At 40.6% G+C, this 14944-nt stretch overlaps 1 protein-coding gene across 1 annotated transcript in view; it reads right to left on the reverse strand.

Annotated features, from left to right (window-relative positions):
- myo15b (myosin XVB) overlaps window positions 1-14944 on the reverse strand; it is a 116752-nt gene that overhangs the window by 29989 nt on the left and 71819 nt on the right. Inside the window, exons 12-26 of the mRNA XM_040038600.1 lie at window positions 13354-13416; window positions 13212-13269; window positions 12951-13075; window positions 12385-12480; window positions 12056-12291; window positions 9265-9434; window positions 9075-9147; window positions 8784-8969; window positions 8566-8675; window positions 6353-6420; window positions 5822-5906; window positions 3840-3872; window positions 2915-3013; window positions 2336-2439; window positions 1971-2243 (exon numbers count right to left, since the gene is read on the reverse strand). Of these exons, the coding sequence (XP_039894534.1) occupies window positions 1971-2243; window positions 2336-2439; window positions 2915-3013; window positions 3840-3872; window positions 5822-5906; window positions 6353-6420; window positions 8566-8675; window positions 8784-8969; window positions 9075-9147; window positions 9265-9434; window positions 12056-12291; window positions 12385-12480; window positions 12951-13075; window positions 13212-13269; window positions 13354-13416 (1779 nt within the window). The remainder of the gene's footprint in view (window positions 1-1970; window positions 2244-2335; window positions 2440-2914; window positions 3014-3839; window positions 3873-5821; window positions 5907-6352; window positions 6421-8565; window positions 8676-8783; window positions 8970-9074; window positions 9148-9264; window positions 9435-12055; window positions 12292-12384; window positions 12481-12950; window positions 13076-13211; window positions 13270-13353; window positions 13417-14944) is intronic.

Here is a 14944-nt window from a genome sequence, read left to right on the forward strand (position 1 = left end):
GGCAAGCATTTTTTTTTAAAAATGTCACAGCAAGTAACCAACTGAATACAAGTACCACACTGACAGTGTTTTGAAAAGTAGATGCTCACACAATATGCTATAAACTATACTAATATATATATATATATATATATATATATATATATATATATATATATATATTAGGGGTGCAACGATACACAAAATTCACGGTTCGGTTCGATACTTTGGTGTCACGATTCGATATTTTTTCGATACAAAAAAAACCTTCATGCCTTTTTAATTTGTCATTTATTAAAATTATAAATATATATTTTAACTCAAAAGTACAGTTTTTAAATTTAACCCTAACCCTTGTGCGTGTTTTTTATTTTGACAGCGAATGCGCACCTGCGGACCACTTATGTGCAGCCCTGGTTATTTAGCTCGTCATATTGCAACCACAGAAATTCTTTTGTCCATGAAACCATAAAGCTGCACTTTCTTTTTGCCTTATAGTCTGATTTGTCATAACTTCTCCGTTTTGTGGTAAGCTTTTCTTTGGCTGTCACTTCTTCACCCTGACCTGTCTTATTTGGCTCAGCAGAACTAAAATATATATCTGTCTGTGAAGGTTCTCAGTCATCCAGGTCATCGTAGTCAAATATATATCCTGCTGCTTTTACACACGCACTCACATAAGCTCAGCGATCCTCTGCGTGATAAACCTCTCACATGTTTAAGCTGCGGGAGATTTCACTTGTCATGTTTGCATAGTAAGCTAACAATTAATAAGACGATGTCAGAGGAATTGGTGCACAAATTATCATCACTCACAGATCAGTGCTGTGGCTCTCTATACACAGTTCGCGCAATTGCAAAGTGAAAGCAAAAAAACAAGCGCAAATTCAAACGCGATTTCAATATGTCACATATTGACAGTGGCTCACCGATGCCAATGACATAATTACCCAGCTACATTTCTGAAAGAATGCAAAAGCATTGACATATATTTTACCTTCCTACAATAGCCCGACGGGCAGGGCAGAGATAGATTTTGGTAGCCCGACTGAAAAAATCGCTTGCCCCGGGACGTCGGGCTAGCGATATTGCGAGCCCTGTATCTGATTGAGGAATCACTCATCTTTGGAAAAGAGAGTTTATTACAGAGAAATGTCTCTTTCCAAAATAAAAGCTATACTATACGCTTCTTCTGGGCTATATTCTCAGCAGCATATTAAACATATAAGGAGAATCATGTGCTAACAGCTGTCTAAATGACTCTGCTAAAGTTAGTAGCATGCTTGCTTGTTTTTTTTCTGCTTCCACTTGTCTTTGCACTAGGATGATGTCGGCATAAATGTGCAGTCATATTCGTTGTGTTCCCACTAGTGCTTTCAGGTTAATCTCGTTGAAATGACCTTAACGCCACAACACGGCAAATCTCCGTTAACGAGCTACCGCCGATTGCCCCGTGCATGGGGCTAGACGGCCAACACGTTAACGAGCTAACTGCGCTAACACACTAGTTCCCACCCATGTAATTGAGCATTGCATGGCACATCCAACATACTGTTTTACTTTAGTCCATGACTCGCTTACCTTCAGGGTCATAAGTCACATGAAAACCAAAATAATTCCAAACGCCAGATCTGAATGAGGGTGGGGGAGGTCCATGTTGCAAGGTGAGCTTAACTTCTGTCTCGCTAGCTTGCCCTGCGCTCTTCCTTCTGACGATGCTGTCTGTGTTGAGCGCTCAGTGAAGTTCGACTACTCCGCCTAGGCTGCACTGTCGAGCCTAGGCGGAGTAGTCGAACGCAGATTCACTGAGCGCTCAACACAGACAGCATCGTCAGAAGGAAAGTTGATAAAATAAATTACAAATTTTGTATTGTTCGATACATATGCGTACCGAACCGAAAGCACTGTATCGAACGGTTCAATATCGATACGAATATCGTTGCACCCCTAATATATACATATATATATATATATATATTTTATATAAATACCTCTGCCTCAGGCTGACTGTAGTTTTGGGTGATTTTAGGCGCAGATGCTTTGGACTGGACAGGTGGAGGTGAGCGAGACTGAGGAGGAGGTGAACTTGAACGGTCCTTAGAACGCCGTTCTGATCTACGCCTCCGTTCCCTCTCATCCTCCTGCCTTCTTTCCTGTTCCCTCTGCCTTTGTTCCTCCCTCTTCAGTCTCTCCTGCTCCTTCTTCTGCTGCTCCTGTGCCTGCTGCTGGGACAGAGTCATTGCCTGCATGGTCATCTGCTGGGCCTGAGAGGACAGGGGAGAAATTTAAACTTTGGCCTTACGAGGGATGAAGGGGTGATAAAGGACATGAACAAAATGATCATCATAGTGCTGACCATGAGAAGGGCTTGCTGGTTGATTAGAGCCTGTTGCGTTGCTGCTGCCATCTGCATGGGGTCAGCAGCAGGAGCAGGCATGGGAGCCTGAGGCATCATCATGGCTGTGTATGATCAATTATGACAAATTGTTACACATATTTAAATACATATATAAAACTCTGCAAACACAGTGCTTATAAACTGGTTCATGCATATATAATTTTGTTTTTTTGCACTTCCAGTTATTTGCTCCACCAGAGCAGTCTTGTGATGACAAATGTTGGACTTTGACCACAAATGTTGATGGTCAAAGTGCGACCTGACGTAGCGTTGGCATTTAATTATTTTGTGATGATTATGGAAAGATTATGCAGAGTGAGTCATGACAATCCCATGCAGGAAGAATGCACACAGTTGTTGGTACCAGTTGTTTGGGGGGGGGGGGGGGGGGGGGGGGGGGGGCAGTGGGTCCAGGAGGCAGTGTCAGAGGAGGCTGGTTGGCTGTCCCTTAGGAGGTGGTAGTTGACCTACCAATAATCTGTGTCATCATATGAGCCCAGGTCTGAAAAAAATGAATAAGAAATGTTGGAGAATTACCTGGCATGGTTGGCATGGTTGGCATGACTGACATCGCTGGCATGGCTGGCATCATGGGATTTGCACCATAACTGGGCATTGCGGGGTTGACTGGTGCTCCTATACATACAGAAAGTAACATATGGAGAATTGAAACATTTTCTGTAATTTATTTGAATCCATAACTTAAAAAAATCCAAAACATAAAAATTAAACTGCATATGAGTATTCTAAAAGATAACCAGTATAAGCGATATACATATATATTATACATACACAGATATGAGATATGAAACTCCACATGGAATAAACCAAGAAACAGCATTAACCAAATCAGCTTTAAAATGGCTTTAAAAACAACAACAAACAGAACAACAATGTTTATTTTAACTGCTTAATATATACAGCAGGTACGTTTAGGCCCAACCTGACCCCTGATCAAAATCGTCACCTATTAGATATCTCCAAATTGAAATCAGACAGCACTAGACCTATAAAAGATATTTTCTAGTTTGTGAAACTATGCTTGTTTAGTGTATGTCTACAAAGCAAGCTAATGATATCCCCCTTTTTAAGAGGTTAAAAAGATCAAGAATTATCAAGAATTACTAAAATTATAAACAGAATGTGAAAAAACTACAAATTCAACACTACATATATCATGTTGTATGTCAAGAAGGGATAATGGTTCACCGCTTTTCAATGTTGAAGGATAGGCAGTAAACTAATGAGGCTTGCAGTACTGTGTTCAGTTACATTAGTTAACTATACTGAAGTGTGCCTTCTACAGGGTCCCCTAACTGCATATCAAATGGAGATCTTAGAACAAACCTGGCTGGCCTAAAGACATTCATAATCAATGGTATGACAAAAAGTGAATATTTTCTCAATGATGAAAGAAGTGAAGGCTTGATTCTTTATATCAGAAATGTAATTAATTACTTACCCAAAGGATAGCTTGGCATTGTCATAGGCATACCTGTAAAAATGGTGTTTTAGTGTGCAGTCAATAAAAATGGCACATAACAAGCTAAAATCCTGTCTTTCAAAAATGTGTATAAGATATATGACGAGCAGCAATACAATTTCAGTTCGTGTGTCCTAGTAATCCCAGGTGCCAGGGGCGTCTGTTGTCCCCTAGTCTCCCAAACCAAATTGTTCCTGGGTGAGGGGTCAGACAAAGAGTAATTCAATCAACCCTTATGAAAAGAACTAAAACAAGGGACCAGGCATCTTGGATGAGAGATGAAATGTCTTCATGAAACTTAAAAAAGGCCAGTTACTTTCTTTCCAAGCTCCTTCAACTGGTTACATATAGTAGATCTCATCTCAACTCACTTACTTGGGCTCCATAACCAATCTCCTGGAGAGGGTTTGGACTCTATTCCAGTCTGGAGTTGCCCTTGAGGAATTGGCCTTTTGTTCTTTTCTTCTCTTTTTTTGCCTTTCCCATCTGGCAGTGTAGCAATCAGAATTATTGTCTGAAGGCCAAGAAAAATGCCCAACAGATTCAACATGACTTTCTGTTAGTCTTGAATCAATTTTGGCACCATTCGGGATCTCATTAAGGGAAAGCATTGCTCTACTCACAGGGTGTTTGATGGGGTGGGGGGCTGCTGAACTCAACTGAGGATATGGTCAAGTGGTAAAAGGAAAACGTTGAGGACCTCTTTAACCACACTGACATGCCTTCTGTAGAGGAAGCAGAGTCGCCCATCACACTGCTACCCACCTGGCAAGATGGGTAATTCATGCCCCCCAGGGGGCCGAGCAGAAAGGAAAGATCTTCCATTTGTTGAACCCTGGTCAATGCAGTTTTTTTTGTCCTGGATGCAGAACACTCAACCAGCTCTTTGTCCTGTTTTTTTTTTTTTTTTTTTGCATACTCAGGAGTATGGGGTGTTCTAGCCTGTTGTTGTGAGCCAAAGGAGAAATGTGAGCTTGGTCCACATTTCTGGCAATAGGTTTGACTCATTTCCAGTGGTTGTTGGACTCTGCCACAGCTGCCACTGGGTAAATGATTCTTTTTATAATTTTATGGACATAATTTCTAGGTGTAGGTGGATGTGGATCTGCTGTCTTCATCGGGCTTCATTGCAAGTAGAGTTGGCCTCCAGCTTGCACTGGAGTTGTTTGCAACCTAGTGTGAAGCACCTCCAAATCTGAGGCCATGGTCCTCAGTCAGAAAAGGCTGGAGCGCCCACGCCGGATCATCAATGAATTGCTGCTCCAAGTGGAGTAGTTTAGGTATCTTGTGGTCTTGTTCACGAGTGAGGAGAGAGTGGAGGAAGTGAGTGATAGAAGGATTGGGACCAAAGATGGATGGATGCAAACGATGTACCGCTTCATCATGGTGAAGAGAGCTGAGCATAAAAGCAAAGCTCTCAATTTACTGGTCAAGCTACGTCCCCTGTCTCACTTATGGTCACGAGCTTTGCGTAGTGACTGAAAGAATGAGGGTGCGGATACAAGCAGTAGAAATAAGCTTTATCCTAAGGGTAGCTGGTCTCTTTTTTAGAGATAGGGTGAGGAGTTCAGTCATTTGAGAGGGGCTAAGAGTTGAGCTGCTGCTCCTCTACATTCAAAGGAGCCAGCAAGATGGTTCAGATATCTGACTAGATGCCTTCTGGTCACCTCCTGTGTGAGGTGCTCTGGATATGTCCCACCTGGAGGAGCCACTGGGCCAGACCCGGGATACACTGGCAAGATTACATCTCTTAGCTGGCTTGAGAATGCCTGGGGTTACCCTGGATAAGCTGGAGGTGACTTGGCAGAGGGAGGTTTGGCTTTGTCTGCTTAGGCTGCTGCCCCTACCCCTAAGCAGATCGATTTTACCTTTTAGTGTGAACATTATGAACAATCTACACATTTAAGAATGTTTTGTAGTTCAACTATGAAGTAAATACATGTGGCGTGTGAATTTCCTACCTGCTCCATACATGCCAGAGTGCATCGGTCCAATCCCCCCTCCCCCTCTCATCCTGCGATTCAGAATAGCTACTCTTTCCATGTCCTACACACACAAACACACAAAAATGAGCTGTGTATCACATTATAAGTGACACGGCAGCCACAACTACACGTGGAGTTGCTGGAAATAAGCCTTAACAAACTCAGTAACAACATAATAACGTTCTACAATATATAAGCATATCTCTGAACTAAACACTAAAAATGCATACTACACAGTTTAGCCTGCACATACTGTCTAGTATAAATTACATCGTTATATACAAGCTTTAAATTTCTAATTTATCAAATGAGCAGTCTTTACCTTAAAGCATCTCTCTTTTTCTCTTTATATCTTTCCTTTCTTACATTGTTTTTCATATCAGAGAAAGTAAAGTTATCATGCATGAACATTTTTTTCTCTGGGAAATACTAGCCTAGTAGTCACTGTGCCCTTAGCTAGAAGACAAAATTATAAGCCAAACTGCAAAGAAACACAACACAACTCACTGGAGGTCCATTGTCCAGTACGGGTTCAAATATGTCATCAACATAGGCCTCCATCTGTCGACTGCGCCCTGAAGATGGAAAGAATTTCTCATTAGTTAGAGTAAAAAAAAGGACCTTTGTGTTGTCTTTGCTGGTTGCCTGTACGACTACTCCTTTATTTTTCAACCAAAAACTAAATATCAACATAATATTTTTTATACTACTTTTTGACACAATCATAATCATAATAGTATTTTTATTTTGTTTTTATTTTGTTATTCAAGTTCATTCATGAGGATGAAAGGAATTGGGCTCGCTGGATAGACCCTTTGTTGTTTGCAGTGTGGGAGGCTCCCCAGGCCTTCATTGTGTTTTCCCCCTTTCCCCCCAAGCCCAGTTAAAAATGAGATTTAGTATGTCCTGGACCTGAAAAGCAAAGCTGCAATCATTGTCAATGTCAACAGCACCTGTACAACAGAGGGGTTAGACTCAGGCAATTTTCAATGGGAGACAAAGTGCTTGTATTATGCCCTTCTTCAAGCTTAAAGACACTCGCCAAGTGGCAAGGACTCTTTGTGGTCACACGGTGAGTTGGCGATGTTGACTATGAGGTGGTATGGCTGGTGAATGAGGTGTCATGGTCTGATGCCTATCTCATGGCCTGGGTTGGGGCTGCTGGACTCCTTAACTGGTAAGATCCGGCTCAATTTTTCACAACACTGGATTTAACCGAGGGCTACTGGCAGATTCCCTTGTCTGCAGTATCCAAGGAAAAAACAGCCTTCTCCATGATGTTATCATCCATAGTAACAACCGGCATGTGTACTGGGTAGCTGTGGTCCTGGAGTCCCTGATGTAGGCGGGGCTCATAGCCAACCCAAAGAAGTCTGCGTTTGGATCAAGGGAGGCACAGTATTAGCGTACCATTTGGGAGGCGGGCAGGTGTGCCTACAGGTGGAGAAAACAGTAGCCATTGCATCTTGGGGCTGGCTGGTTACTACCGCTGGTTCGTGCCTGGATTTGGGGAATGGACCAGACCCTTGACTGACCTCACGTGAAAGGGTGCCCCAGATCTGGGCCAGGGGATAAAGCAGTGCAAGGCGGCATTTGTACAGATGAAAACGGCCCTTCACTGGGAGCCACTGTTTCACACACCTAACTTTTCTGAATATATTTTGGTTTGTAGTGTATAGATTAGTGCTGTCAGCGTTAATCTTGTTAATGCCATAACCGCATGTGGCAAATCTCTGTTAGTGAGTTAATGCGGATCACCCCGTGCGTGGGGCTGCACGGCGTCAACGTGTTAGCGTGTTTAGCTAATTAATGCGTTAGCACCGTGCAGCCCCAGCACTAGTATAGATCTTTTTGCAGTGTGGTGTCTATTCAATATTAAATAATTAGTGTGGACATACTTGTTATCCCCCAGCCATAATAGATATAGATAGAGACAGAGGGAGGACAACCTATCTGCTGGTTTAAAGTGATGGTTGCAAAATAAAGCTTACTATCTCACTTGTATTTTTTGTGGCAGTTTTTTGTTGTCGTCAGTTCTTTTATATATCATTATCATGTTTAGTGAAACATTTTCTGAAATGCTATGTGGACACATTTAGAGCTAGATGGACTGCATGGTTTAGAAAATAAAAAATCTTTCTGGTGAGACAAGTAATGAACTGTGCCTGTGTGCACTTGCAGACAGCCGTTCCTTGCATGATCTGATATTATCATGTTGCTGCCATTACTGGAAGCAGCCAATCACATGTGAAGTCATAGTGGGAAACACAACAAAACATAAATTAAAATTATAGGTCTTTTTTTGTAGAATGTTTCTCTAACTGATATCTTTGTCCTGTCTTACCCCCTTCAACCAGAAATGGTTGTAGCAGATAGCCGCCCCTCCCTGAGCCTGGTTCTGACAGAGGTTTCTTCTGGTTAAAAGGGAGTTTTTCCTTCACACTGTTGCCAAAGTGCTTGCTCATAGGGAGTCATCTGTTGTTGGAATTGCCTCCGTTTTCTCTGTTTTATTGTAGGGTATTAACCTTACAATATAAAGCACCATGATTCAGCTGTTGTGATTTGGTACTATATAAATAAATAACATTAAACTGAAAGTGGTTAATTCCTAAGAGACAAACTATAGCTAAACATTTACATTAGTAGATGGCTCTGTTTGGTCTTCCTGACTGTGTTAATTAGATAACTAGTGTACTAAAATTTCACCATATAATACTTACCTTCCTGTGGATAATCTCTTCTCCACTGGTTTCCTTCAAAAGGAGGTAGACCAGGAGCTTGTATGGGTGGTGCTGGTGGTATAAAGTCATCTTGATCGGTTGTTAACATCCTATAGAAAAACAGTTGTCATAAGTGGCACTGGATTCTTTAAAAGATGCCCCCGACCCTCCAAGAAAATGAAACAAACAAACCCCCAAACAATTGTTCACTATTTTACCTATCTCCCTGGTTGCTGAACAGGTAATCAGAGTAAGTAGAGGTGGGAGTCCCTTCTGGTGGGAGCACTTCAGCTTCAGCTCCAGCCAGCAGATCCATGACAAAATCTGAGCCAGCTAAATCAGACCAGCCGTCATCGATTGAAAAAAGAGACACTGACCAGCCCTGTACCACTTCCGAAACACCTCTATGGCACAAAACAACACATTACACAAAATTTTAAGGAAGATGCATGTAAATGCAAACATTAGTTAGCAAAGTGGGGGAAATCACATATGTTTACAACTTATACCTGAAATGAAGAATCCACGACGCTAGCTGCTCTCCTGTGGTCCAAGACTCCACTTCAGTTACAAACTTCTCATCTGAAATAAAACGCCAAATGGTGTTGTGAGTTTATTAAAGCTGATATTTTTGCACTGCCTTTAGGCCCACTGATCCAGTTTCATGGTACAAAAATGGAAATGTTCAGTTAGTCTCACCATTGTAGGTGTGAACGTCTACCAACATGGTTCCCTTTCTCTGGTTGGACGTCCATTCCAGCTCGGTGGGTGGGTACATCCGGCAGGTTGGAGATGGAAGCTTCATAGATGTCAGCAGTTTATGTTGGCACAGTGAACGGTACTCCCCTGGACCATAGTCAGATACATACCTGCAGGGGTTAAAGTGGGTTGTAACAATCTAGAACAGCATTCAGTGACTGAGTAACAAAATCTGACAGTTTAATAAAAAGTACTGGGAAGCAAGTTTATTTGTCATGTGCTGCAGTCTCATAGTCGTTTAACCTGATGCGACAGAGGAAGTTATGATTATGGTCTGAAGTTTAAATACCTTCATCATCATGGACGTGAATGACATCATAATTTTAGGCTTTTAATGGTTTCTTTGAATCGTTCTTTGATTTAAAAAAATAAAAATCAGGTGCAAAAATGTGTTTCAGTTTTATTTGGTATTTTCTTAAATCAACACAGAGTCAAAATTATACAATCAGGCTCAAATAATTTATCCGAGCATGTTCATCAGTTGTAAATAAGATGTGCCACCACTTTGCAAAAGTCTGAAGAAGATCCAAACTGTCACCCTCAGATGAACAAAAAATGGTTAGGATGTTCAGGAACAACCAAAGCTCAAACCTGTCATGAACAAGAAAGTACTTGATGATCAGAATCACTGTCCAAAGTGAAGCGAGTTTTACTCTGTGAGTATGGTGCTAACACAGCTTCTTGCTGTGTTAGCACCATACTCAGCACGCTCAACTGAAATTGCAAATGCGTCCTGGATAAATTTTTCACAAATTCATTCATAGTTGTGGATGATTACTATACCTTTCTAATGTGATGTTGTTGTCCCTGGCTCTCTTTCTCTCTCTCTCCCCCTCCTGCTCTGTTCCTGTGCTACTGAGTGTAACTACCGCCCCTCCCCCCTCTGCCCAGCGTAAAGCACAAGGCTCGCATGCTGAGTGAAGCGGAAAAAAAGTGCGAGAGAGAGGGTGAGAGAAAGAAAAAAAAAGCCCCACGGCTCGCGATTAGGAGCCGGCTCGCGTCGTTCACGTCAAAGACCCGGCTCTAAGAGCCATTTCGTTCACGACCGACCCATCACTAATACCATCAACACTGACACAAATACAAGAAAACAGCCTTTGAATAGCTGTCCACTGTAGTGACCAGTATGTGTGAAAGGGTTGAAAATCTGTCTTGGTCTTTGGTTGATTAGTTAGAATGACTCGGGGGTGTTGATTCATTTAAACTAACATAATCATCCTGCTGTAACCAGGTTCCTGTAAGGCAGAGTAAATCAACTTATTGATCAATTATTAACTCATGTACTAACAGACACTTGGAAGAGAGAGGCCTAATGTTTAATAATCCACATTGTACTGTTTTACTCTTTGGCGCTGTTGAGGATGCTGTATTGTTCTTTCTTTGTAATTTTTTTTATGTTTAAGTCTCTTTTTTTGCTGGTTTTTAGTTTGTTTTTTGTCTGTTTGGAAGCTGACACAGTCTCTAAGGCAGGGGTGCCCAATCCCGGTCCTCGAGAGCTACCGTCCTGCAGCTTTTAGATGCATCCTTGTTCCCACACACCTGAATCAAATGAATGGCTTGTTATCAGGCCTTTGCCAAACATGATGGCATACTGAAGAGGTAATCAAACCATTTGATTCAGCTGTGTTGGAGTAGGGATGCATCTAAAAGCTGCAGGATAGTAGCTCTCGAGGACTGGGATTGGGCAGCCCTGCTCTAAGGGGATGGGGTTTTAGGTGGATAACAGGAGAAGCTGAAGAGAGGCATGTAAGACTGCAACTCTGCTTCCTGGTTTCAACTCTGGATAGTCATGTTTTGGGGGGTTTAATAAATCTGGCCAGATTTCTAGAAATGAGAGCTGCTCCATCCAAAGTGGGATGCATGTTGTATCTCCTAACAAGACCAGGTTTCCTCCGCAAAGCTTCCCACTTAACTATAAAGTTAAGTAAACCCCACCTAAACACCTTTCTCTATGTGATTATAGCAGCTACCCCAAGATTCAGACCTCAGCACCATCCAGTGACAACAGACAAATTATCCTGCATGTTCACTCATTATAGTAACTCCAAAGTTAACTGATGAGTACAAAAGTACAAAGGCCGAAGTATCACATGATGTAGTCTCTGTGAAAGCTTTTGTGAAAGCTGTTTTTTTTTTAAAATAAAAGGTAAAGAAATAACATCAAAGGGATTAATGATCATTATATAACTTTGTCACTATATAGAGCATAAACGGTAACTCAGTTTGGTGTTTAGGAAAGCTGCTGATCTCAGACCTGCACAGCTTCAGCTGCATGAAGAGAACATTATAATTTCATACGACATCATTAAATAAAATCTGACGAATGGTTAAATATCCTCAAATTTATGTTGAACTAAAAAATTTTAATGTGGAATCTTTCACATTATTTTTTTTGCCTATATTGTGTTATTTACCATAAAGTTATTTAGAGTCATTCATGCCAGAGTAGCCAGTAATGGCTAAGGGTAATGTGTATATTTTAAATACATAACTTTCCACAGGACTGAATGTGACATCATTATGCATAAAGTCAAGAGCCTATGTGTATTATCTAAAGATGATGTGAGTACTAACTCCAAATCACAACAACAGTCGCCTTGAGGTGACTTCAAACCAACAGATCTGTCCCTTCATTTGATAGGGTGACAGGGACATCAGCATGTCAACTCCCCCAAATTTTTCAAAACACAATATTTGAGTTACGGTTACTTTTCATTTTTGCATCGCCTACTTGAGTAGATGTTTGTCCAGTGATGGTGATGGTGTGAAAGCACTTAGGCAGCAGGCCATCAGCAACCAGCCCCTCAGGCTTTGCTGCTCCTCCTTCAGGCTCCAAGTATGGTAAACCAGCTGGACCAGGATCTCATCCCTCAAGGCTGGCAGGCTTTGGCCTTTCTCCACTATGTAGTTGCCTAAAATTTGCTCCTGCCAGCTGCTAATATCTACATCTCCTGTGAAATGCAAAATCTGTAAAGACACGATAACAAAAAATTAAGTTAACGACAAAAGATCATATTTAATGTATTTAATGCCACATAGACTCTAATGAATTCAAAATACCAGTTTGTAAATCTCCAAAGCAGTTCTGGCATCTTCAGGTTCTTGAGCTGTAAGGGGTTTCTGAAGGGGATATCCCTGAGGCTGGCACCATGTATCCTGAGGGAGACATGAGTACGAACAATAAATGTAGCTAATGTTTTTTCAGTACATGCATGCACGAGTGGACTTCTTTGCATGGTAAATTTTTATAGAAGTGTGTCAAAAAATATTTTTCTAATATTTGGCGATTACATCATAAAACTGGAGTTGTCCTGATTTATTTTATTATTTAAATACTTTTAACATGAGTATTCCTTTTTTTAAAAAAAGAAAAGGTCCCATTGTCTAAATATCCACAAGGTGTTCTATGTTTTAATTAAAAGAATTAACTGCTTTTGTAAACAATGACTGCCACAGAAAGGATGTCTTTAACTAAATATCTAGATACCTTGGTCCTGATAGATTGCTTGTTGCCTCCAGAGCCCAAGTCAGATGAGAGGATTTAAGACTGAGGTGAGGTGATTAAATTATTGTAAGTCAATGTAATGCTTTCGGATGTGATGTTAGGGAGCTCATATTTTACTCACCTTTAATACAGACTTGGCATAGCGTGAGAATGGGTAGCTGTCAACATCAAGAGGCAGGTTGAGCTTATGTTCTGCTTTCACCTGTGGAGGTGAGACCTCTGTGACTCCTGATCCCTGCTTCTGCCCTGTGAGAAAGAGGCACAAGTGCATTCGCAAGCTTCATTGGATGAATGGATCCATCAAAAATTGTTAGTACTGTTTATGTTCATATTGTGACTTCTTCATATAGATTCTGTAGTTTGATTTTTTTATGACTATAACCTGCTGTGCTGTGGAGTCTGGCGGACAGCTCAGCAGGGATCTCTAACATCCTCACATCCTACAAGGAAAGCAAAATGTCAGAGAAACAGTTATTATAGAATGGAATTTACAAAGTACGTGGGTCGTCATTTTATTTTCTCACCATCTCTTGAGAGACAGACTTTGCCCTTGTCACGGCTTTCACTTGGCTTCTGTCATGTAATTCCTGAAATCAGCACACAGAGACAATGTCAGTTAGTTGTTAATGTGACCATGAACAAAAATAATTTCAGAACATACACCCAGAGTCATACTAAACAATAGCTTTCTTCACCTTAAGCTTGTTTCTGAGTTATCCAAGCAAAGCTTAATAGCACTTCATCGCACCCACAGGCACACGTTCTGTCAGACCTATTCTTGGATACATGTCTGGTTATATACTCACTCCACACCCTGAGGGCTGTTGCTCCTCCTTGTACCAAAGGCCACACAGAGTCCAGTAAGTTCAACTTTTATCAGGAAGTTTACAGCTTAGTAGTCACCGTAACAGTATTGGTCCGAGAGGGTTCGTTTATGACATAAGCCAACCCATATCTCTGACTTTTCCAGTGTTTATAGATATGTTTGTACATTTTTATTTCACATCCCAACTGTTTATCCTGCTCTTCATCTAGCTTGAGACAACGGAATGCCTACTAATAAAATTAGGTGCGGTAATAGCCCATGGGTGTGGATATATATCAACTTGCAAACATGATTTTTGTGTATATATGTGTATATATATACACACATGTATATATATATGATGTATAACAGTTTACTGTGCCATTCGACCGTTAACGAACCTTAAACTGTTGTTGAAGAAGATGATACATATTAAATAAATACTTGCAATCAGGCTAATAAAACAATTTATTACATTGTTTATTACATTTATTAAATCTTATAATCTGGGCTGGGTCACTGGTGGTTGTTTAACTGCTGTATCAGTGTGCATCTTGTCATACCCAGTACGACCAGTACTCATATAGTGCCTTTCTAATCTCATTCAGATTTAACACTCAGATAATTTCAGACTAGACATACAGTATATTTTTCATACCCTACTGATAAATATAAATTCACATCTTTCTGATGCATTACTTTAATGAAAATGTTGATCTTTTGTCTTTACCTGAAAGAAAACAGCCTTAGCATTATTTAGCATCGGAACAGTGACTTAACAAGTGAGCACAATCCAGCTATCTGACGAGGTAACTGAAAGCCTTTGATGAATGAAAAATACGATAAAAAGATTGATATCACAGAATGTTAAACTAAGGTTTAATGGTACCAGGGGCCTTAGGGATCTTAAGCATAAAAAAAAGTACATGTATGATTGGATGTGATTGGGTGAATGACGCATGTCATATAAAGCACTTTGAGCATTCAGGTAGAGTTGAAAAGCGCTAAACCAATCCATTTACCATTTACCATCAGGGATGTCAAACTCAAATACTGCCCACTTTGATCTTAACTGGGCTGGACCAGTGAAACATCCCATTCTGTTAGTGTAAAGACATTTAACTCATTATTTAATCACAGAGATATTTTAATATAAGTTAAAGAAGTGTACGTTTAACAATATGGCTCAGCATGTTAAAAGTGAGAAGAGTAAAAGAATAAAGACAAAGAATAATAACTTACAGTGAAAAAACGTTTTCAGATTAGTGTATCTATATGTACATATATATATATATATATATATCATGACA

Source organism: Simochromis diagramma, unplaced genomic scaffold (assembly GCF_900408965.1).
Source record: "Simochromis diagramma unplaced genomic scaffold, fSimDia1.1 OVJJ01000617.1, whole genome shotgun sequence".
In the NCBI taxonomy this organism is placed as follows: Eukaryota; Metazoa; Chordata; class Actinopteri; order Cichliformes; family Cichlidae; genus Simochromis; species Simochromis diagramma.